The sequence below is a fragment of the Calliopsis andreniformis genome, chromosome 6 (assembly GCF_051401765.1).
Source record: "Calliopsis andreniformis isolate RMS-2024a chromosome 6, iyCalAndr_principal, whole genome shotgun sequence".
NCBI lineage: Eukaryota > Metazoa > Arthropoda > Insecta > Hymenoptera > Andrenidae > Calliopsis > Calliopsis andreniformis.
This window is the reverse complement of record NC_135067.1, coordinates 2,898,815-2,925,812: the sequence shown is the minus strand read 5'-3', so window position 1 is coordinate 2,925,812 and position 26,998 is coordinate 2,898,815. Positions and strand designations below refer to the sequence as shown.

At 32.9% G+C, this 26,998-nt stretch overlaps 1 protein-coding gene across 3 annotated transcripts in view; it reads right to left on the bottom strand.

The window, feature by feature from the left end:
* Positions 1 to 26,998, bottom strand: part of LOC143180954 (uncharacterized) — a 44,316-nt gene that overhangs the window by 6,310 nt on the left and 11,008 nt on the right. Inside the window, exons 2-4 of one of the 3 annotated variants that reach the window (XM_076381020.1) lie at positions 20,222 to 20,287; positions 14,300 to 14,365; positions 14,077 to 14,218 (exon numbers count right to left, since the gene is read on the bottom strand). In XM_076381020.1, the coding sequence (XP_076237135.1) occupies positions 14,077 to 14,218; positions 14,300 to 14,365; positions 20,222 to 20,287 (274 nt within the window). Of the gene's footprint in view, positions 1 to 14,076; positions 14,240 to 14,299; positions 14,366 to 20,221; positions 20,288 to 26,998 lie in introns of all 3 variants that reach the window. The other 2 variants (XM_076381019.1, XM_076381021.1) reach the window with 2 other exon arrangements.

Here is a 26,998-nt window from a genome sequence, read left to right as displayed (position 1 = left end):
CATCAAACGAAAAAGCATTATTCCTTTTTCGACTTATTTTCGTCTGTAGAATCACTCATTGCTTGCTTGTACGATCCATCCTGTTGCACCCAATGTAATATGTTTTTAAAATATGGTATAAAACAGCAGAATGAATGGAAACAACCTATTCGAAAGTGTGGTATTTAATATGAAACTCCTAAATCAAATCAAAAGCAAACAATGACAAGGGAATTTTAAAAACGGTAATTATTGATAATTACTTACTCCTCACCGATTTCTTTGAAACTTTGCTAGAGCATGTATGTTGATATGTAGATTAATTAATCTAAATGAAATAATTGTCGCTCTCTTTTTGTTTTCGAGATAAAAATTTTTATATATATGAAAATGATGGTTGCAGGTACCTGTGTATTAAACATATGGTGTTGGCGGAACGGAAGTTGTGCGCATACGCCTCTTATATGGGTTCACGAGACGCGCATGCATGTACAGAAATGTTGAATTTTCCACGTTATTTTTACATTATTAGCATTAATGGCTACCATGGCTACTTTATTATCATTGCGCAATTTTGAAGATATACTTAAAGATCGTAACATACTAATTAATTTCTTGTAATCTCATAGACTATTGTGTACAAGAATGGTATGTCAGAAATGTGGGAATAAACTACATCTAAACTGTGAAAAATTAATATTTTCATGCAAGAAAATAGGATACATAAAATATGCCTATAAAAAACGCATGAAAATACAATGCAATTTTTATGTGAGTGTCCAAAAGAATACGTGGTTTGGCAATTCTAATTTAAGTATAAAAACTGTCTGTCGCTTTGTTGCATATTTTTTATTAATAAAGTCACCCCGTCAGCAATTTTTTAACAATAAATTAAATTTATGTGACAAAACTATTGTAGACTGGTTAAGCTTTTGTCCAGTATTAAGTATTTCATAAATATGCAATTAAAAATATTATATATTTAAAAATTCAGTATGTATTGCAATTATAGGCGTGTATATATTTTGTGAAGAAAAATTAGGAGAGCCAGGAGTAATTGTCGAAATTGATGAGGCGAAAATTGGTCATAGAAAATACAATAGGGATCGCATTATCGAGGTTGGACTTTTGGAGGCATCGAAAGAGACTCCAAAAAATGTTTCTTGGTTCCTATTCCTAATAGGAACCAAAAAATATTGTTAAACCTTATAAAGCAATGGATTTTACCCGAAACGACCATTATTTCTGATTGTTGGGCATCGTATAAATGTTTGGAAAGCAACAACTTCCAACACTTAATGATGAACCACAGCCTAAATTTCGTGAATCCGAAGACAGGTATATTTTTCACGTGGCCCCATAAAACGGATTAATTAATATTGTTATTATTAATAATAAGTATAAGATATTTAAAAAATGTCTTTAGGCGCTCACTGAAGAAATTAATTAATATAATACGCAAAACGGCCCTTTTCAGGGTGCCATACATTTTAACGTAGAAACGCTCAACATCCAACATTTATCTCAATTTAAATAGTACATTTTTTTATACAATATAAAATGCGAGTGCATACGTATTCGTCTAGATACTTTATAAACTAACAGATATCGTAGGCATGTTATAAGAATGTTAGGTTATTTGGTAGAATAATTTATAGAAAATGCTTAACTATTACTGCAAGCCATAATTGGTACAGGACACCGCCACTCGGTCTTAGTTTTCGAGTTATACATAAGAAATGTTGAAATTCGGTCGCAGTGACTGCATAGAACCATTTCAATTAGTTGAGATCCCTTAAGCAGGGTGTAGGAGTGTAGTCTCCACGCACACAGGCGCCAGGGGGTAGAGCCCCCGATGGGAGGTTGGAGGCAAAGCCCCCCCCACTGCCACAAAGGTAAAGTTCAACTTGGAAAATACTGTCTACGCTAGGTGATCTGCCATGGAAAACGGAAATGATATAATATTCTACGCGCGAAGCGCGCCACGGAAGAAAATGTAACGAGGTATGTACTTTTGTTAGGATACCGAAGGTATCGATTTCGAAGATAGACGTTGTGACTCCCCTGTGTGTACTTCATTTCCTTAGAAGTATAAAACATTTAAATTGAACTACAAACCTTACCGTCTACCATCGTCATAAATTCAACATTTTCCAAATCATCTTTAAATTGTAGAAATACATTCTCCTGTGCTATACATAATCTTTTTATTGTATGGCCCAGTAGACATTGTAATGGTTCTTTAGCAGCTACTTCTGCAACTGTAACGTTTTGAGCATTGCTTCTTCGCTTCTGTTGTGAAGGAATAGGAGGGAAATGTTTTCAATCGCTGCTGTACGGTAATGTACGATCTCTTATTCATTTTTCTGTCTAAAAATGTGACCAATGCTTCTTCCTTACTAATTTGTTTTATTAAATTTGACTGGCAACAAATAGCTTTCTTAAGGTGGGTCGCTCGTTTCGGAGATTTAGACGTAATTTCATGCAGAATTGCCGCAGCATTATGCAGTCTTGCTGTATGTAAATTTACTTTCGTGGTAAACCCCAAATCCTCTTTGGTGGTAGACGTTTCTAGTACATTTTATATTCTCCTTCTTTTTGTTTAGCGCTATTTTTGTCTAAAAAAAGTTTTTTGCACCCACGTGAGGAGGTTGAAGGTCTGTCTTGACACGCTTGAGTATTATTTTCAAACATATCATATTTTATTTTTTTTCAAGCTATGTAGAATTTTATTTTAAAAAACTATCTTTCGTTCTATTATTTTTCATCCATCTTTCAGACAGTCCGTAGCTAAATTTTATAATTTCATGCTTAATGTTATTTAATATATTTTCAGAAACATTTTTTGTATTAAAATATTGGTTCACGAACGAATTTTTCAATCTCGCTAAGCCAAATCTCAAAAAGTCTTCTATGGGATATGATATAACCATCTAAAAATATACGTAATAACTGTAGGAGCAAAGTAGTGCAATTAAATGAAAGCTAGATTAGTAGCTTAATATGTTTTCTTTCAAATGATTAAAGAATGGTTATAAGAAACAGCAAGAATTGTAGAATTTTAGAGTATGACAAAAACTTTTCATTTACTATCACATATCAATAGAATAAATTAGAACTTGTTAATGGTAAATAAAGTACATACTTCTTTGTTGATAATCCATAGCGAAAATATTCACTAAATACAAAAATATCGTAATATTTGATCAATATTCAACAAATGATTGCAGAAACAATGTTTTCTTATAGCAGCTTATACCAAGTTTTCGGATGAATATAGCAATGTTTACCTTAGTAACGAATATACCTTTAATGAAGTTAGGAAGTTAGATACAGTACAATGTATGCTGCAAAAATCCAAATGTTTTTACCTACTCTCCGAACATAAAATTTTCATTTTGTCTACCTAAATTCATAAAGTTTGCCACTGTGAGGCGTTTTTACAATCGATCAAAAAAGTATGACAGCTATGATTGTGACAGGACACGAATCAAAATATATGAGTGCATTCCGAAATATTGTAAATAAAGTTACAATGTTAAATATGTCGTCGTGGCGGTCACAAGCTCGCAGTGCGTGCGGGGAGTAGTCGACGACTCTCCAGAATCATTACAGTATATTTAAAAAAATTTCTTAACCACGTGGCTAGTCGAACAGAACAGGTGATGATTGTACAAGTAAAAATACGCTGGAAAGACGAAGTAACATTTTTTGTTTGAGGTCTTGTTTGTGAGAAAATCGCGTTTCCAAATTCTATCGAATATGCGTGCACATGACCATCTCCAAGCATTCTAAGTATGTACTAATAAATAAAAAACGTCAATGTATGTATAATACATCAAGAGACTCGGTAGAGTCTCGCGCTACATATGTAGGTACCTACTGAAGTAAAAGTGTGCGCCAAACGAAGTCTCTTTTCCGCTATGAAGAACCAGCCACCTGTGAGTATGTAACTGTTTCGCGATATCGACCAACCTGACACGAAATTACGAAGAAACAGTAATCATATCTATAGCCGATTTGAATAAACATTCAAACCTTCTCGGCGACATTGGCTCTGAATATTAACATGACTTTCTCCTCCATGTCGTAAGCGAACCTCATGTGGTGCACGAATCAAAAATATCAGAGTCGAACCCCATCAGGGGTTCCAAGCCATCTAACGTAACCATACCCTAGGTACCACCGGTCACCATGACCACATATCTCAAAGATATGACCCATCGTAGGGTTTTCTGAGCCAAACATGGCTCATGCCTGGGGTATTTCCGGCTCGCTCTGATCAAATACTCAAAAAGTACGCTCAGACATGAGAATTGAAGTCGTCAACGTTGACGACTTATGCGTGCACCACAGCTGCTGGGTTTTCGGCTAGCCTACATGGGAAATGTCCAGCGAGCTGATTTGCTGAACAATTCAGTATATTTCCATTAGATAAACCCCAAACGTTTACTAATTGGTCACTTAGGTCAAGGCCTACCTTGCTGGACTATGCTCTGCGGCTCTTGCTGATGGTTTGATATGGAAGGAGAAAGGCGAAGTTATTAAAAAAGGATACTTCAGAGTATTCGTTCAATTATTATTCGGTTATCTTTTCTGAATCGACATCGTTGAAGTCGCGAGACGTCCTCAGCTTCAGTTTCAGTAAATTCTGCATAATAAGCCTTTGGAGCCTTACAAACAAAACTACAAATCCAATTGTATAACCAGTGAATTGAAATTATATACATTTGCAACTAATAATCGTGTTGGAACAATTTAACATCCTTCTAACCCTAACCGGGAAGAAGGAATTTACGCAACTTCACGGTGGTGGTAACTCGCGTTACAATTTAAAATAACGCGAAGTTCAACGTGAAATTGTGCTAAAAAACAGTAACAAACTGTGTAAAAAACACTTTTTGACAAACAGATGAAAACAACAGTTATGGGCCACGTAGAGGATTAGGTGAGTGCAACAGGGAGAAAATTAGTCTACGGAAAACTGAGCTATAATATGTTAAACATAAGTAAATTTTAAGATCGCTACAATCATAAAGCCCTCCTTCCTTACCATTCACTCGTCTCTCGGATAGGATCGGAATATCCAGTCAAAACTAAACAAACTAAAACTGTCCGATGCAAGCAATAGCAAGGCCCGATGGAATGGCGGACTAAGTGGGTGGACCAGAGCATACTGGGATTTGTCGCTTTTGAGATATTAGAAGAAGTTCCTCTAGTAGACACTTAAGATATTTCTTAAATTAAAAAAAAAAGTTTTATGCTTTTTATTCTTCTTTATCTATAAGTTAACAATATCATAATTTAAGATAAAACAATTGAATAAACAATATTATTCTAATAATAAACTTAAACCGTGATTAAACTTTGATACAGAATTCTGACATATCATTAAGTAGCACCTAGTAGAATGTTGCGACGTGACTTAGATCAAGTTCAATATAATTCAAGAGCATTCGGGGCCATCCGTACAAGCCTCGTACTGATTTTGTTTAGTTTACCGTTTATACGGTAAACTAAAAGCATTCCCCTTTCCCTGTGTGTCTTTCAAATGTCTAAAACTATACTTCAGTACACTCGTCCTCCATTAACTTTTTGAAGTACGTAATTTAAAAAAAATATAAAACCCAGATTGTGCAAAAAAATTGAACATAATAATTTTATAATGAATAATGTCACAATGAATTTTTCTTTTTTGTCCCATAAAAATTCATCGTGTCTATTCAAAGCGGTAAAACTACCGTTAATCGATTGTCAGTTGTTTGCGTTTGATCAAAGTCGAGTGTGTTGAACGTGGAGCTGATTACAAAAAAACATTTGAAGCATTGATTATTGGGTGCAACGCATAGATAGGAAACGATGGTTACACAAATACTACATAAAATTCGAAAAACGTTACAGCTATTGCGATAAAAAAGATAGAATTACAAAAAAGGATAAAATGTCATTGCAATAGATATCGAAATGTATTTTTATTGAAAAAATTACTTCATCTCTTATATATTAAAAATATTTTATTTCTAGCCTACAGTAAAAAATATTGTAGTGATCGAAATTCGGCAACCTTCCCGTATAATGTTTATTACATTAAGCATTATTTCCATAAATTCAGTAAATGTCCTACACCAAATGTAAAAATCTTTACATTTTTTGTTTCATTATTTGTAGACGTAACTCGACTTTTAAAAAAAGTGGTTTCATTTCTTCCGAATTTACCCTTCTTTTGCTCTATTAAAAATGAGTTAAAACCAGAATCCTTAGATTTTAGATTACTAGTATAAAATTTGCAATTTAAAATTTATAAAGTAAAAGTTTTGATCAATAAATAAATGTAGAAATAGTTATTTTTATACGATCAATTTTCAACTATTCGATTTCTTGAACATGCTGTATCAAAAGCTCCACAGACAAACGCAATTTTCCGCAACGACAGGAAATCCGCGGTGGATTGAGAAAATACATGCAAATTGATTCTCATGCGAAGAGGACGTTGCGAAAAAATTGCCGTCGCTGCGGAAAATTCGCGTTGGTCTATGGAATCCTTTAATTCTAAACTAATGTATCAAAATATCCTGTATTTAATATTCCATTGTCACTATAACTTCAATTCTTATCACAGTTATCGTTTGTAGTGCTTCATTCTTACTTCGTGCACACTTGCTAACGCTGAACATGAAACAAAAATACTAATAGGGCTCATGAGTTCCATTTTCCATACAATTCGTTATTTACTTTCGGAAATCTTGAGGTGTTTTAATTGCGTGTACGTACCACATGTACGAATAACTTGCTAAGACTTTGCAATTGAAAAAACTGTTATTAATTGTATCTTTCAATAGAATAATAATGACTTCGCCATAGTACGTTACAATATGAACATTGTATCAACTAAGGGTAACATTATTAGCAGAAAGATATGGAGATACATAATACGACCTACCTATTAAACATTTGCCGATTTTCCGTCATCATATAAAAAATACCGTACAATATTTAAACGAAGTAGTGGATTCTGTTTTTAATATCTTCATAAAAAGCATTAGAGTATTTATATTTTGAACTTGTTAGGTCAACTGTTATTGCAGTTCAAATTTGGCTAAATTCATTACTTCGGTGTATCTGTAAATAACATGTTATACTTGTTAGCGGAATCTGAGGGAGTTCTGGTTACTTTAGCAAAGTTGTTTTGAAACATATCTTTGAGATTAAACATTGAGATAAAACAGATAAAACACTGAGAGATTCGTTACAATTATTTTTTAAGTAAACAGCATTATATATTCTGTTCATCACGATAAAATATTAAATACATAAAGCTAATCATTTAAAAACAGTATTAAAAAGAACGAAAAGTGAGCTCTGATCGATATTTCTCCACCTGTGGTTGGGTTAATGAGGCTGTGCTAATCAAGAAATCCCAACTACTTGACCAATATTTCCCCATTTTTTTACGGATATTACTTAACGAGCACGTTATACAAATAATCACAAATATAACCTAATTATTTCATTAAAACGGCAAACCTTTTGCTATGTCCAACAGATAAAACTATCGTTTAGATTATATATTCTAAAACTGGCAGAAAAATAATACTAATAATAAATAGTCAAGGTATGACTTACAGCTTTTTACTGTGATAAAAAAATTAGAATGAAAATGTAACAAATTTTCATCTAGGTGCCTACTTTAAGTAAATGCTACAGTAAAATAATTGTAGATGCTGTAGACTAATTTATTGGATCGTGGGTACAGCATAGTATACAGATGGGTTATCTATATATTTGTAAAAAAAAGCTATGTACTAAATATTTGATTGATCCGTATTACCCGAATTTCCCTTACGCTACTACATATGTATAACAAATGTGCCAATGATCCTCCACTGTAGTATAAATGCTTTTCTATTCTTTAGTTCACGCTATTTAACGTTTTTGTTATGTTCCTTTCTGTAATTTGGTATAGTCACAGCAGAATATTTAGACGTTACATGTATGATCAATACTAGTAGAATATTTAGACGTTAGATGTGTGATCAATACTAGTAACAAGAGAAAAATACACTTTGTCTTTTAAACTTTTAATCTTCGGATGGCGCGCAGACTATAATACCAGTAGTTGCTCGATTAAGAGTCGCGCTCGGGTCTGGGGACGAGCCTTTATCGTGACTATCAATCGATTTGGCTTCCTCTGCTCTCGGCCACTGAGATAATTGGTACATGACAGCAGAAGCTAAAAAAGGGTCTCACTCAACTGTTGATGCTCGACGCCCGAAATTAATGACGTCCTAAAAGACGAACATAGCATTAGGGATTAAGAACAGGAAAAATTAAAGTTTCTTATTTGCAAATAGATTTTCATGCAAGTAACACCAATCGATTCCTCGTGCTCTCCCGATGAAAATGATACCACACATGACACGATTCCGATTATTTATAACAAAGATATTTGTTAACTTAATTTATAGAAAGAAAGCTTACTCCGTGCGCCGATTTACTAATTCGCTACATATCGTTCATCCTTTTTGTATATATATATATAATATAGAATTATATATTATTTTACATATATAAGTATATGCTAATGTAAATCATACATATATTTTTATTCGAAATTGACTTGGTTTTCTTTCCTTGAGTAAAGATCGTTGGACTCTAAATAAATTTTAATAAGGATAGTCTACCAACTTCAACCAGGATATTTATTACTATACATACATACTTGCTACAAATTTCGAATAGTTCTTGAAAGTGTAATAGCTCTTAACTTATTTCATTTTCGAAAACTATTCGTTTAAGCAAAAAAGTGAATAATAGAAAATTAGTAAATTGGAGCACTTTTCGTAACATTCTATGCGCAGACGAGTATGATCTTTTTTTCTACAAACCAAGTTTTATGTATCTTTATTATAAATAATCGGAATTGCTATTCTTAATCCCTAATGGTATCCTTGTTTTTATGGCCTCCTTGTTCTCAAGTGCCAAGCTAGAACGCGATGGTTTCAAAAATTGGTTTCTCTACAGCACATATCAAACGAGGTAGTGGAGATAGCCGTGACTCTCGACTGTGATGCCTGAAGCGGCTCTCAATCGAGTAACTAGTGTATGTACACTCATTGGGCAGACAGCAGACGCCAGTGAGACGCGCGCCGAGTCACTTATAACCAAGAGTTAATTAACCTCGTAACAAAAGGATCGAGTGTCTTTAGTTCCGGTGATCGCGGTTGCCATATAAACATTGTTATTTCGTAGTTTATAATATATAATTGTACACGATTATAGTTTAGCGAAAACGTGCTTGTAAATAAAAAATACTTATGGAAATTTGTAACAGTAACAACTTTTACACTAACAGGTCAGGGTATAAGTACGTTATTATTTTTTCGTAGAGATTGAAAAATTACATCGAATAGTTCGAAACTAGATGTAGTTTAAAATCTAATTTTTAAATTTTCAAAACTTGGAACTTTCGAAATCTAAAGTGTTGATTTTATTTTATCAGAAGAAGTTAAGTCTGAACAAATTTTTATCCACCATAATCAAACAAAAACATAACAATAATACAACGATCTAATTCCCATTCTTGTTGAAAAACACTAATATACAAATTTTTTCTAAATTTGATCTACTTCTTTCTTTACCGATTGTAATGCTGGATGTTTTGAAATCTTTTAGAGTTGATGGCGGAGTGATGAGATATTTTGTTTGATAATTTCCTTTAATTTAGATACTTTTCACTTACCCAGGTTTCGAGACTTTCGAAACACAAAAAAGTGCAAAATTTCGAGAATTCGAAATTCGAAGCTTTTTTAGTGTCGAATAGTTTCAAGGTTTCAACGTTTTGAGAAATCCATCTTTATTAAAAAAAACGGAACCTCCTTAAAAAAAGGCGCAGTTGCATATTTTTGGTACACCAAAACAATGTAAAATTATTTTATTCAATACCATCTAATTTTTTCTCATGGTATTTTTATTCATGTCTAATTGTTTTAAAGATTCAATAAAATTTGTTTCCAGTTGCGACAGATCGTATATCGCAAAAAAGGTACACAGGGTGTATTCGGTAAATGTATCTAGTTTAACAAGCATTATAATTGTGTAGTACGACCCTTTTTTGAAGTAGCATCGGTGCAGTTGCAAAGTGCATTTTTTGCACTTGTTTTTTTAAATGCAGGCCTGGAGTTATTTCTGCGTCATTCGATTCTTCGTTTCGTTTAGCGTAAAAAGTGTTAGGGTATGATTTACAGCACAAAAATGAATACTTTTTAAAATATTTAAATTGTTTTTTAATATCTACAATAAATGTTCAAACACTCTACCACGTTCTAAATATTTTCCCATATGTTTTTCTTTTAATATTTTTCATTAGTTTATTAAGTTAATCAGCACTCACGTTTAAATCGTTTTTTGTAATTAATTTTCTCACGTCATTTATTGTAATAGAAGGTAGTAAGTACGCTCTGTTTTCAAACAAATTCTCACGAAATGAAGCCATGGGGATTTAAGTCAGGGGAACGCAGAGGCAAAGTTGTTGAACTGAGTGTTAAATCATTTTTCTACATAGGTTGTTATCAAACATTTTCTTAAGGTGCGGATGTTATGAACTATGAACTGGTATTTCATCTTGCTTATTTATTTCAGATTGTTTCGCGTTTCTCATAAGAACATCATATAACAAACTGTGTAAAGTGAATTCTAAGACATATTCATGAAAGATAAAGCAATACAACGTCTTAGCTACCACGTTCACCTGACTCGATCCCTCTTAACATTTTCTGTAACACCCGCGACTGATGGTAGAAGATTAAGAAAACGGATAGCTGATAGTGGGAAAAGAAGCTAACAATAAGATCGGTTGCGCGGGCGGCACATTGACACGCACGCCGATGATGCAGGCGACACAGTATAAAGAGCGCGCATAAAGATCTATTTATACAGGATCTGTTCTGTTCCATTCCATTCCGTTTCGTTCCGTGCCGTTTCATCCCGGCGCCGACTGGCGATTTGATCGACAACGAAATAAAACTTTTTAAATACTTTCGGAGATGGTTGCTGTAGTAATATTAATAGTATTAAACAATAAGTACACATACAAATAATATGTAAAAATAATCAACAACTTTAGACTGAGAAGTACTTACAAAATGACGATGCGCCTCTGCATTCATTTTTGCGCAAGATGGCAGGATATTCTCAGCACAGAACATCCATCAGTCGTTAAAAATAGTCAGAGTGATATCATATTTGGTATCATTTTTATCAGAAAAGTCATTAGTGAGTTCATGAAAATTTAATGTAAAATACAGAAATTGAGATTTTGATTACTAAATGAGTTATTGTTGTCCTTTTTTTCCTGCAGGGTCATAAAAACGGTTCCATTCAATCGATCTCAAAAGGCATTCCATAGATCATCGGTAAAAAACAATATTTTTTGACTTTCCATCGCTTCAACGGACCAGCGCGGGACGAGATGGAATAGATTCAATGTAAACTGCTTCATGCAAAAGCAAAGGAACGATACTTAATATCGCTGGAACAAAACAGAACGGAAGGGAACGGAACGAAATGAACTTGATGTGTCTATAAAATCATCTGGCATTTCGCCGGACGTATACTGAACGTTCAATGTACACTACTCCATTTGAAAACAAAGGAAAGATACTTCTGCCGCCAGCACGGTTCGGAACAGAACGAAAAGGACCTGTGTAAATCTAGCTTAACACGTTGAATGTTACGCCAGTTCCTAGGGATCGGCCTTAGAATTTTCGTTTACGCCACGCTTTTCATTCTCGTATTTTTTGTTTATAGCTCACACATGACCGTCTCTACTTGGCCGTCCCGTAGTAAAGCGACTCTCACGATTCATATCCGCCCTATAAGTTACGCGTCACCCCTTGGTCTTTTCCGTGGAGACATTATCCAAGCGGATCTTAGCAGTCACCCACACTGACTGTTATCCTCACTGATATCCATTTCAATATCACCCCCGAAACAGAATAGTGGGAAATAAGCGCAAAAGAACCTCCCACGAAGGAAACCACGCGCTCGTATTTGTTACCACTATTCTCACCTTTAAAGGGCATTTTAGTATAAGGTCGAGAGGTCCACACGGCCAAAGGTTAAAAAAAAACAAACATCAGTAACGACTACAACACAAGTACAACACATTTTTACATATCAGTCACGAAATAAATTTGTATTGAATATAACTGTGTCCCTTCATTGAAGAGTAGTCCTTCGAGAAAATATAGATGGCGCACTTGTACAATTATACAAACTGTCGAGTTTGTATAAAGATCTGTCGAGATCGTTGATCTACCACAAGTTAAGCAATGTACATGCGTGACCACCGGCTGATGTAGACAATTATAGGACACAGAAGGAACTGAAGTCTTTTCCATGTATCGTTAGGACGTATCTTTTGTTATGATATGCAGCAATGATAAAGGACAAAATTATCTGTGTTACACCGTTGTGCTCGTGCCGTATCATTGGAGGATATGCAATGATATAGCATTGGAATACACAAGCAACAAATCGATACGCACTTTTATATGTAATTGCATTTATGTAGTCATATAAAAAAATATGTGTACAAAGGTATTATATTCTCGTATTAATTAATTTTAATATTAAGAATGAGAACAACGAGGCTGCAATAAATGTTTAGAAGAGCCACATGCGGGTCATGAGTCATGATTTGATTACTTTTAAATATATGCATATACTTTCGAGCGAAATGATAGCAGACATGTGTTATTCAATTTTCATAGATAGGAGAATGATATAAACACTTCTTTACATATTTAACCCTTGGAAGGCGGACTAAACACACTTGTGTACAAGTGTTCGTCGCGGAAGATTAATTGCAAGGGTAAACTTTTTGGTTTTTATATGTATCAACAAATAAAAATGTAAAATACCTCCATAACATAATTAAAATAATAAATAAGTTTATCTGAAAATAAAGATATATCCAAATATATTCCAAAATCTTATTTAAGATTAATTCTTAGTTAAGAATTAATTTTGTTCCTTTTATCAATACCTACGTTTATTTCGCATACAATTTCACGATTGTCAATGTTCGTTAATGTATATATAAATCATCACAATTTCTGATAAAGTCAACCGTATTTAAAATTGCATGCACTATATGCAGTTATTTACGACAATATTAGGACAATGGTAAAATTTAATTTTAATAATTGTCTAACAGTGAAATAAGAAATAGCATCGATCATTAACAAAAGATAATTCTTATCATTTCAAACTGCTTTACAAATCTAACCAAATAATAAGTTTTTTAAGAAAAGTATTATTTAAATTTTTTATCATATGTTTATAAGATGTCCAAATATTTTTGTCACATAGATATAAGTTATTCTTTTGTTTTTGTTCTATTATTTAATAATCCGTACGTTATACATAAATGAAAAGTTTTTTGTATCTTAATTATCCATAAATTACACTGTGTAGCATAAAATAATGCTCCTTTTATTTTTTGTGTTTTATTTTTATAACTAATGTCTAGTTTTAAGTGCCGTCTAGCGCTAGGTAAACTCCCCTTACGTTTATATAAATTATTTTTAGTATTGTAGAGTTTTAATCCTCGCTGCAATACTTTTCACATACTACCCAACAGTCTGTATATTGCGAAAATTTGTTTAAATAACAACAAATTTGTTTCAAGTGTTTTTGGAGAGTGATATAAAGTAACTGACAATATAATAGACAAAGTTAGGCAATACCTGAAAAAGGAACCATGTATACTTACCTTGACCAATCAATTCCTTCCACTGTGAGTGTCATTTGATCCCATCAAGTTAAATCCCACCTGCGTCAAGCTTTTTGCCCTCGAGATGAAGAAACTTTTACCCACATAGTCCCCAAATGGACGTTAAACCTCGCGCATTCGAGGAAGAAAGAAAAAAAGTTTTCTAAACTCGCTAAACTACCCAGGAAACAAAGGAAATGTCGTTAAATTGTCAGTAACTTCTACTACGTTCGCCAACAAGGGTTCTTGAGTAACGGAAACCACAAACCGATGCGACAAGCGATCCAATCAGTCTACTCGCAAGATGAATGTCGAGAACTTACTTTCCTATCTCTGAATTGTCGATATCTATGTCGATCTCGTCGAGCTGAAGAGGCTCCAATGGTGGAATTCCAAGATCTGGTATCCCATATCGCATCCGGGCACGGAACTTCTCTAGAAATCTCCTGAGCTTGAACTCCAGACCTTTGGAAGCTGCGCTGTCGACTGCCCTTTCATATATTAGCGGAAGTTACTAAACAAATGCCATAAATTCATAGTACTTACTATAGCCTGTGGTCACTCTGGTTGCATTGATCAAGAGATTCCTCGGCTTCTCCACCGCACTAGTGACTGGAAAATAAGAGAATGGTCGATATTTACATCTTGGAATTCAGAATTACCTCTGAGACAGAATGCAACAGATGTTTAGAATTCAGAATTGCCTTTAAGAAATGGTGCAACAAACATCGACAGTGATGAGCTCAATACGCTTTCAAAGGACTCAGTGAGAAAAAGACACATATCGCATTTGTGTAAATTTTCTTTTGTGGATTGTATCCATGTTGTAACAAAGGTAAATTTTACCAACTTTTGACGCTCTGTTCTCTGAAATGAACGCTCTTTGAACAGAAACTTGTTAAGCAGAAGAGATATCTATAACCATCTATAACCCTCTATAATTATCAATTATCTACTAATTTAATACCTGTACTAAGATACTCAAAAATACATTTTTTCAGAAAATTTGACATTAAATTGTGATTATTTTAACTGATAATTGAATTAAATTATGAATAGTAATTATGTATCACTTAATTTAACTTAGGATTCGTATAAACAATAAGTAAAAGTGTTAAGACAGTTATCTTTGTTTACATTGCCTAAAAAAACTCAACAAGGTTAATATTATTTCTTCTAGTTTCTTCCCATGTGATACTGACTCTCGTTATGACATCGTCTCGAGTAGATACAGTAGAACGTCGATTATTCGAACTAGTTAGGAAATAAACCCGCTCGAATATGTAATTTTTTAGAGATTTAATCAGTCAGATACCTAATGTCATAAATCAATTAGAAATAAAACAATTTTTATATATGAATGTTTATCATGTAAAAGAATACATACATAATAAAAAATAAATAAATTATTTGTAAATGACAAGTTATGAATTCCCTCTAAAATAAACATTTGTACAGCATCTGTTTCTTTTTGATCGTGTATGCATACGCACAGTATACAGGTTCAAATAATCGGTCATTCAAATAACCGACGTTTGGGTAATAATCGATGTTCTACTGTATTTCTGTATCATAATCTTATGCGTTCCTTATAAACATATCTTATATATTCTATAACTTTATTACTATTACTATCCACTACTATTTACTATTTCTAGTATTATCTTCATGTTTCATAATTTTGTTATGACTTCTTAATGAAGCATGTATAGACTTTTTTTAATATGAAATTCTAGTTTAGTCTTTGTCTATAGAATATACTGGTAAAGTTTACATAAAAGTTGTAGTACACCTAGTAATAAATCTCATCTTAATATCTGCTGTTTTAAAACTAATAACGAAGTAATTTTGGAATATAAGTGTATCGTATGGCAACATGTATCTGTTTCTCACCGAGCCTCTTATGTTTATCTAGTACCTAAACAAAATCCAAGGAGTTCGTAAAACTTCTTAGAGTATACTAGATTTTACAATTAAAGTTCTATATGAACGAATTATTCGTGTAAAAGAGGCTGATTTGAGCACCATCACTAATAGAGTCGTTGGTATGAAGCAGAAACTTGATCAAGGAAATAGAAGAAGCACGATAACAAGCGGCTGACAAGAAATATCGCCGTGAAATTAATTGCTGGTGGCTGTAAAAGAAAGTGTTGCATTAAAGGAGTGTGGTGGTGAAAAATTGATCAGTAGCTGCCAGGACCCTCAAAAGACCAGATATACTTCCAAACATGACCTATGGTTTTAAAAGGAGTACTATGTGCTCCTTCAGAGTTATTCAACTCTTCTTGAATTACTCAAGTTCCTCGCGCTCAAAAATTTAAAAATACGGCTGACGTCATTTGTTCTTACAGAAATATCCCCACTAAACATCTAAAAGTTTGAGTTTCATTAATTTTACCCTTTTCCGGGCGGAAGAACAAACCAAGTATCATTAACGGCCAAGCGAAATCATAATTCACAGTGCTGCCAATGCTAGCAATGATCAATTTCAACCACCAAGTCCGAGCACTGACACCTCTGATAGCGTGTACCAGATAGAAAATTGATCTTAGTGTATTGGAGGAAAGTTTTTGCCCGAGCTGAGGCGGACAGGATCACCTATTAAGGTTTCGCAATTCACTGTTATTTTATCCTACAAAGCTATTAGACACTGAAATCAACAGTGTTTATCGATCAAAAGCAAGCTTAAAAGGAATTTAGAAGCTTCCAGATTTCTTATCTTGATTTCATGAATTTGACCACCAATCTTCTTGCATCAGGATACTACTTTCTTGTGTAAAGATGAATTTTTGATCACTGAGCGGTAGACAAGTTAAGCACTATCAGTATACAAGTGAGTAGAAACGTGACCTAGCTTCTGTTACACTAAGACTGCCAAAGATACTACCAAACTCACTGTCATGATTATTTATTCTGTTTATTCAAGTGTAAATGAATATTGCTTCATTTAATTACATTTTTTTCTAAAACTTAGTAAACACAGTAAGGCAGCATTCGAATAAATCTTACTTTAAATAGTATTCGAATAAAATGAATCAGACGTAAATAATAGATAAGTGCACATATGATGTTTGAATAAAGATTTCGTTGACTAAATATAGAAGTAAGAAGTATCGGTTCAATTACGTAACCTTATAATAAGTGAAGTATAATAAAAATTGTAATGATATACAATATTATTAAATTATAGTAATTATAATAAAACATTATACGTTCTTTACAAATAATTAATTTCATTTGTAATTTTTATTCGAACATAGTTCAAAGTTTAAATTGTTCAAAAAAATGTATTGAACTTAAGTATAGCTATTTTCAAAATTTATACAAAATTTTATTGAAATAAAACTTCATTTAAATAACTCGCAATTCTCATAGTAGGAATTGTGAGATTCATAACTATTTTGAATAATAATCATAAGATTCTTCATTTTAATATCATTGACCAAATATGTATAGTCATTCATGACTATCTACATTAGTTTCGTTAATGATTTGGTTTGCACATTAAACATACTAGAAATTTCATCTGGACAAACACAGCAATTTCAATTTTAAGCAAAGTTATTTCTAATTATTTTTCTAATTTATTTTATACATTATATCTTTACATACATGTATAAACAATTCATACATCTGTTACTGTAAAGCAAAATGACCAATGCCAAATTTTTAGAAAATTCGAATTCAGGGTTAGTTAACATCTAAAATATAAACGCTATTTTTTCAGAAAAAGGGAAGAGCATTGAAAGAATTTTCTTACTTAAGAATAAGGATTCAAGAAAACATAAGTACATAAAACAGTATCGAAGTTGAAAACCTTAAATACCAATATCTCAAAACCAAAAACATGTGACTTAGGTCATTTTGTCTTACAATCACAGATGTGTGTACGAATTGCTAGCGCTGAAATATCACGTGCCATTAACGTTGTGCTAGTTGGGTTCACGTGCCATTAACGTTGTGCTTAGCAGTCTCAGCTAATTTCGGACTGCAACCTTGATCAATAGTGATAAGTGATGTGGCCATCGCTCGATCGCGAGCGTTGATTTTTGGCGCGTAGATGGTTATAACCGCTACAGTGTTGCTTTTTACGTTCTAGCGTGAAACGTGCCTCTTCTTTTCTCGTGCGACAGCTTTTCTCTTGTTGTCAAGACGGGTAAACTTTATTTTGGTAATATTATTCAAAGAGTAGGACCCAAAAATATTATTCTTAACTTTAGCAATTCATGCAGTAAAAGTTATGCGTTCGTAAATCTCAGTGTTTTTAGTTTGTTTAATAAATTACAATGACACCGTATTGGCTTCTATTTATAATCTGATTGACTAAAATGATCTTTCTTACGGGGGTTCTCTTCTAAGAATCTAGCCTAAACTCACTCTGATTCGTCTTCCTTCACTAATTGGGAAAACAATGTAAGATAAGAAATATTTACGAAAAGTGTTGGTTAAGTGCGTAGTTAATACTGGTTGGTGTGTGGAAAGATAGGGATTGCGTAGTTAACACTAAATGATGTATTCTTCTCTGCTTTTAATTGCAAATATTTTATTATAATAATTGCCTACTTGTAAGTACTTTATTAAGCAGAAGTAATATCAGTCAATTAGATTGCGGATTGGAACCAATATGGCGTCAAACTAATCTGTCAAATATGTTAAAAACGCTAAGCTTTATATACGCATTACTTTTGAAGCGTAGAATTCCTAAAGTTAAGGTTAAGATTCTATTCATCGAATACTACAAAAATATGTAGAAGAAGTAATTTTGGGTACCCCAAAGTAAAGTTCAACCCAAGTTAGTATTATTCATGATGATAAAATAAATAGAGTTGGGCATTATTCGAATAATATTTCGAATACATTTTTCTCATAGGATCTTCGAATAAAAATGATGAATATAACGAAGTTATTCGAAAATAGCAAATAATTTTTTATTCGAATAAAAAGTTATGCAGATAAGAAACTTTTGAATAACTCTGCGAATAAATGTACTGTATGTCATATTATGAACATGCATACTCAACTTGCATTAAAATCAATGGTATCGGGAGATTGACTTACAATTAGTATTACTCGTTAATATTTTATTTGCTTGATTACATTTCACAGTTTTTAACAAGCAAGTTACATTATTTATATGACTAGGAGTAATATTTGATTATACAAAGTTATATACAGATAGATGCATACATAGACAAATAATAAAAAAAGACAGAAGCAATATAGTTTTTTAAAATATAATTCTTTATTTTTTACGCGTTTTTAATAAATTGGCTTTAAGAACGACTTGCTATACAAACATTTTATCGTACAATTTATTAGATTTTGGTGCATTTGATATTGTTGCAAATGAAAATAGACGTTCGACCTGTGCAAAAAACGAAAGTGGTGTATTATAACATAAAAATATGTTTTTTATTTCTATATATACGTGTAAGCAATCATAATCATTGTCAAAGTTTCAATACAAACTAAATTCTTCGTACATTCGAGTACTTACTCAACAACTAGAAGTAGTATGTTCGTCTAGAATCAAAAGCGGTATTCAGTTGTAAACACTGAAAAACTGTTCACATGCGAGTCTTGTGTGGTCGTACTATAAACGTCGTCGTATGATAGATCCAATAATACAATTTATTCTCGGAGTTATTCTAATTATCGAATAATTTCATAAAACTTACTTGCGAATAACCAATAACAATTTTAGTTAATAAAAGAGTACATATTAGTTAGTTACGAATACATTTGTATAGTAATTCGTTATTTGTGAACAAATTTTATGAATTTATTCATTATTTTTTATTTGTTATTCTAAATAAAATTTACCCAACTCTGAAAATAAATCAGTGATGTGGCAGTCAAAGTGTATGAAAAGTCACTACTATATTAAGAAAGTGGTTTCAAACTTTACCCCTACTCTTTGACAATTCTAGTGTTAAATTTATATTATTATTCTCTGATTCATTAATCTACAGAAATGGTACTTTTTCAAATACTGATGCTAAGAAGAGCGGTATTCCTTAAGGTAGAACGACAAATTTCTTAATACTTGAGAAAAATTGCCTTCAATCATTCACCTTATTGTAGGTGGTTACCTTCAATGTAAATGTTGTGGTACAACAACCTTGAAATTTTTATTTCTCTTTTCCTAAATTTAAGTATTTATAAAATGCCATGACAATTTTGAGTGATTTTGAGATTAAGTTCATAAATTTATATAGAATCAAAAAGATAAGTATAAAAAAGATCATACAATTAAAGGTAATACTTTTTGAACATCAAAAAATGTGTTGATCGTATTCAGATGTTGATAACTTTAATAGCATTAGAAAAGACAACTTTTATTCTCTATTAACGGCTACGAATAACTAAAAAATGTGGCTTTATATGTCGTTTTACCCTCGTGTTTGTAGCAAAACTAGTTTAAGGGTTCTGGATATGCGAGATAGGTTCGATTAAAATATCACATACTGTAATCCGAGGCAGTATCCGTCATGCGATGCATCAATTCTTTCTGTCGTTGCATGATACCCGTCACTGCAACAAACGATTAAACGCGCTATTTCCTTTAGCACTGTAGTTAGACAAGTTTTTTTTATCAAGGAATACGCCAAAACAAATGATTTGTTGTGTATTTCATAAATGAAATTCTCTAAATGGTAGATATTGGATGGTTATCTATTTTGAATGAGGAAGAGGAGCTATCTGATGCAGAAATGGGCAAAATATAACGTAATCTATTGTAGTTACAACTTACGATTACAATGTAATTGCGAATTCAATTACAGATTGCTTTCCACAGGGGGTCACAGAACTGGTGATACAAACAGAAAGGTAATAATTCTACATGAAGAAATAAGTGAAAAATGTACAATAAAATTTGTTAATATTGTGCTTCGTTTTCGAGAAAATTGACTTTGAATTACGATTCAGTACAAGCGTACAAATATACCGTATTGAGTGTTTCAAGAGACTGACCATTGACTGCCTCTCAAAGACCATCTCTAAGCTATAAGCATTTCTCTTTCTCCGTTTACTCCTCAAATGCTTAAAATTATACTTCGGTACATTCGCCTTCGGTTAAAATTCAAAGTTAATTTTTTCGAAAACAAAGCGTAATATCGAAACATTGTATTTTACAAGGTATTCCCCTCGCTAGTGTACTCAAAGCAATGCCGCCGAATATGTATACAATACGTGCCAAAGATCTTTACCACCATGATCTATATTGCTCGTGCGACTACTGCACTTGAGACGATTCTGTGTGTGTGCCCTATGCATTAGCCCTCGGGGTATGAATCGTATAGAACAGCGATGCTCAAGTACCTACGAGGCGAGCGCGAGCAGCCAAAAATGCCCGAAATCACTCGCTCACGGTTTCAAGGCCCATTTCAGTAGCAGAGAGGGGAGCTATCGAAGCTGCTTCAAGACTGTTCCTCGAGGAGTGGGAGTCACTCGGGCTAGGCCGCGAGCGAGCGATTTCGGACAATGCCAGACACTGGTGGGCACTCTTCCTGAGCATCACTGGTATAGAAACTCGGCGTTCTCGCTGAATTCCCATTGCGATGTTATCGTGGCGGCATCGCTTTGAGTATTTTAGCGAGAGGATCAATCTGTATATATTTGACTTACTGTATCATGTAGAATCATTACTAGTTCTGTCTTTTGGATGTCCTATACAATCGTTAATTGCTATGAATATCAATTTACGATTGTACCTATCCCACTAATATAATAGCAATTATAATTGTGCAAATCAATTATTACAATTAAAATTTATTTTTAGCAGCTTTACTAATTTCAGCAATGGAATTTCACATGTCATTAATTTGTGTTATTCAAGGAGTAAGATAAACGAATGAAAACCTAAAGGCTTATGTAGGTACATGTCAAGTAATAATACTAAAATTTGGAATTCCTAAATTGTTATCGAAATGAATTGAAATTACTGTTATTGCGCAAACAGTAACAGCAATTTCTTAAAAATTGTATTGTAGTTCAAGAAGTCTTGATCAGTGACAGATTCAGAGCTCTTCATCAGTGTCAGCCTGGACCAATAAAATTTCAATAAAGAATTACATATTTTGTGAATAAATTAACAATTTTCTCAATAACAACTATTTTAGGTTACTTCGATAACGATTTAGAAATTTTAGATTTTCCTATCATTGTTTGCATGAAAATCTTTGTTTTTCATTAGCTGTTTAAAGCTCTCAAGCATTGTTAATAGTTCATTATGCGATAGTTTTATTATTGAAAAGAAAGAAATAGTTTTGTGCTACAAGGGTGTTTCATGGCATGTGGGACCCACTTCGGGAGTTGATTGTGTGACTAGAAACAATGAAGGTCATGTAGACACATGTCCTATCTGTCTTCGTTTATGACATATATTGAATTTTACAAATAGAACAAACTCTCTATTCGGCCGCTCTTTCCATAGACTGCAATAGTTCGTAAGTAAGTTTTAAATTGGGCTTTTTTTCCTTGATGGGAAATTAACAAACCCGAAGTACGTTGATTTTTTGAGGACGCACTTACACGAAATAGTATAGGAATCTTCAGTCGGTATTAGATTTTGTATGTGGTTTATACATGATTAGCTCCGTCACACTTTGGCCGAGTAGGTAGACAATTTTTTAATCAGCATTTTGTAAATAGCTTGGTCGGCCATGGAAATCCTATTGCATGGCTTGCTCGTTCTCCAAATTCTAATCCATCAGATTTTCATTTGTGGGGACATTTAAAATCTATTGTATACGCAACATCAATTTAAAATACTACGAAATAGAATAGAACAAGGCTTCCAACAAATTCGAGAAACACCAGGAATGATAGAGAGAGAAACCAGATCTTGGGGTGTGAAGACTTGTCTTCAAAAGCAAGGTGATCATTTTGAGCATCTTCTGTAAAGATAATTGAAACAGAAAATTCATTATATTTCATAAATAAGATCAGTTGGGACATGTGTTTATATGAATTTTTTTCATTGTTTTTAAGCATGTAATCGGCTCCCGAGGTGGGTCCTCCATGTTATGAATCATCCAGTATATATAAAGAATGTGCAGCATATTTAGAATACTGTTGGTAATGTGGAATATCAAAGTATTTAAGGATCTACTAATGTTATCTATTTCGAGATAGCGCAAATAATAGAGACAAAACACCTGTTAATTATTGAGTTTTATGGTCGAATTGTTTTTAACATTATCGACTTAATTTATAGAGAAGTAAAGAAACATTATTTTCTAAAAGTTTTTCAGCAAGTATTCAATTGTTACAATTACGGTTAAAATATGAGAAAACTTGTAAAGTAAATCATTGAATCGATTCACTGGCATGTCAATTTTATGGTAAATTTTCCGATTATTTCGAGGATAAAAAATATGACATGAAATTTTAAGTTTTAATGTTATGTTAGTAATACAGAATACTGAAGATGAATATAATTTGGAATAACCTACTGCTTTTGTTACTGCTTTTAATATTTTTTCTATACCAACCACAAACAAACGAACTTCTAATAGAAGTTGAAAGCCCGTGAAGTTTTCAATTACTTCAAGCTCCTCTTATTAAAATGAGCCCAAAACAGTACAGAATAAAGAAAACTGAGAAGAATAAAAAGGTAGGTGAAAATGAAACAAAAGAAACGAGGGAAGACAAAAATAAAATAACAACAAAAAGAGGAAGCAAAAATGTCTCAAATTCGAACACTGTCTTGGGTCTTGGGTTAGAATGGGCCCCGGAGTCCACTAATTGCAATCTACAATCGATCCAACAAGACAAGGCAAGAAAGGTGAACAAATGCTTATGGACAGGACCAGGACAAGAACAGTCGACACAATACGCAGGACAAGGACAGCATGTTTACATTTTCTGACACGACGAACTGGACCGACTCATTGGACAAATTATAATTTGCAAAAACAATCTGTCGTGCGAGAGTTAAGTTTACAGAGTAACCGTAGAGTATCTGCTACTTTTGAGTTAAGGGACATTAGTTTATGATTCGTACATTTCTTAAACGTAAAACACGTCCTAGTGAGGGAAATTGTAGGCTACTATTTAAGATAAGTTGTAGCTTTCGCTTCTCTCGTTCTTAATACGAAAAGCATAATAAATCATTGGATATGTGTTGTTGCCATGGTTCCACTTCTTTCAGTAAAAGTTTCGGTCTCCTCCCTCATATCGAGGGAGAAAAAAGGAAAAAGAGAGAGAGATGGTCTCTGACCTGCTGGTTGGCTAGTAATTATTAGCAAAATTAATCAATCATTGATCAAGTAAGAATCAATAGTGTTTCATAGGTTTAATGAGTAAGGGGTTACCCTCCTGCGAATCCCTCAAAACTAGTGAAAGCTTTGGAAATTACTTCTGGAAAAACTAGAAATACAATATTATTCATTTTTTCTAGTTTATTAATATACATCTCAGTAAGTATGCGTTGAAAATTGTATAAAGAAATATTAATATTTGTTACAGTTATGTAACATCACCTCAACGTCGTCCTTCATTCATGACCGGATAGTGTACATGATTACTTTATTGCACACGTATTGAAAAACAAATTTTTTTTTACAAATAAGACTATATTTGCTATGGTGTGATCGAACCCTATTTTATTTTGCTGTTTAATTGATAAGAAAGAAAAGGTTCAATTTTTTTCATGATTCTATTATACTTTGCATTATTATTGTTTATATTTCATAAACAAACAATATTATCAAAAAAGTCGTCGACCACGTCATAGCAAATACAATCTAATTTATGAAAAAATATGTTTTTCTATACTGGATCATGCATAACCACATTAATGGTTAATTTAACACAAGGAACGTCTAATTCTTTAATAAGGTACAGTTCCGAGTCTTTTTAAAGATATGGTAACTATCCATGGGTTATCATTATCGGGTATTGTTTTTAATTTTTGCTAATGTGACTGATTGATGAGCCATTGCATGATTCTTTTACATATTTGGGTGTGCAACATAAATAAATCACCACAATCAATCTCTTTTATATAATAAACGAAAGAAAACGCATATGTATTTGATATGTGAAAGATTAAAATGAGAGAACATAAACATTAACATCAGCAAATTTGTCTACACTATTTACAGGGTGGAGCCATCAAGTAAAAAATAAGTGTCAGCAAGAAAAAAAGTTTTAGAAATTTCTTTTGTGTCGCATCGCAAAGAAATAAAAAGCAATGAAAACGCTTTGTATAAGAGAACGTTTCGAACAAGCTTGTACACGCTGTATATGATGTAAAATAACAAATAATAAATCGTTTTAAACACCTTAATTTTATTTTACAAAGAACGTAAACAATATAACTTTATTTTGTATTTAATTCGATTGAATTATTTTTAAATAATTGTGTATTTAAGTTAATTTACTTGAAAAAAATAAATATAACGAAGCTATGCTTGTATCTGGTTTCTGTACAATGTCAAATTTATGTATTTCGTGAAATGGTTGATAATGTAGATGAGTTTTTTGATAAGTGTGGATTGTATACAAATGATTCATGTGTATTTATATCATGGTTTGTGGATGGTTGTTCATGATAGATGCACATGGAAGTATAGTGATAGATAGAGGAGGACTCTGAACGATTCGACATATTTTGTTTGCTTCTAATGTAATTCAATGAGTGTAATACCTCTACTTTAAATTTAATTCGTTTAATTTCGCCGAAAGTTTTTAATATTTGAAGCAGAGATTGAAAAAAGATCATATCACTGTCTATTTCTACAGATTGTTGACCCACATTCATATACAGTGGGTGTAGAAAGTGTTGGTACACCGACTAATTTCGGATAATATATTCTGAAATTGTAGTTTATTAACTAATTTTTTATAAACAACGAGTCTGTACATATTCTAGGAAATCTCTAGAACAGATACAGTGCAAAAAGAAATTAGTTGGTTGAATAATTTGCAAAGTTATCAAGAAAAGAACAAAATATAAGAGCAATAAGTATTCGTACAGCTGCTACATTTTTTAAAACTCATTAGAAATTCATGAGAAAAATGTGAAAATTAAATTTATTTGACAAGGAAAAAGTAAAATAAACAGTTAAGTTGATTTTATAATTGCTGCGACTCTTCTTGGCATTGAATTTACTAATTTCGCTGTTACGCTGGATGGGATCTTATTCCATTCTTCCATAAGTAGTCCCATAGGTGTTCGATGGGGTTAATATCAGAAGATTGTGGTGGAGTTTTTATGTATGCTGGCGTATTATGTAACATCCATATCCTCGTATTGTACGCCGTATGCTTTGGATCGTTATCATGCATAAATATAAAATTATTATTAATGCCCATTTTTTCTACACTGGCAGAAAGATTCTGTTTCAAAATGCCAATATAAACCAAGTGGTTCATTATTCCATCAATAAAATTTAATTTTCCAACACTAGCTGCACTCATACAACCTCAAACGAGTACGGAAGCTCCGCCGTGTTTTACTGTAGGTCGTAAATTTTGTGGTCTCAGTTCTTCTCCATATACTAAAGCGTCCATCCGAACCGAAAATATTCAATTTACTCTCGTCTGTAAAGATCACTCGGTTCCAGTACTCCACTGATGTAATAGCATTAATTATTATTTGCGAACTCCAATCTTTTCTTCCTATTTGCTTCACTCACGAAATATTTTTTACAGGCCACCTGATCGTGGTACTCTTGACTCCGCAAAAAACTACGTACAGTACTGACCGTGAGATCAATATCCAAATTATCTCTAAGATGCTCAGCTATTTTTATTGCACTTATCCTTGGATCTTGGTTTACCATTCTAATAATCGCTCGTCCAGTATGTTGGTTAATTTTACGCGGACGTCCACTTCTTGAGTGGTTTTGCAACTTCTTTCGTAATCCGTATCTATCAACTATACTTTGTATAGTTGAATGAGGTCGGTTTATAATCGGCGAAATTTCCGACAAACTTTTCCACTGATTATGCAAATTAATAATAATTTTTCTTTCTTCTACCGTACTTTCCCTCCGTTTTGGTTCCATTTTCAACGGCAGTTTCGAATAGTACATGGTCTCGAACTGGACTAATGCTGACAAGGTTTCCAAACATACTGACTATACCAATCATGATTAGTAAACAGTCATGGAAGGTATTTACATTAAAAACTCACTTACAGATTGTTAAGGACTCAAGTGGGTTGCGATGTGGTCGACATAGAACAGTGTCGTTTTTGAGGAAGTCGATTTGCTACGCATTGTATATTTTCTT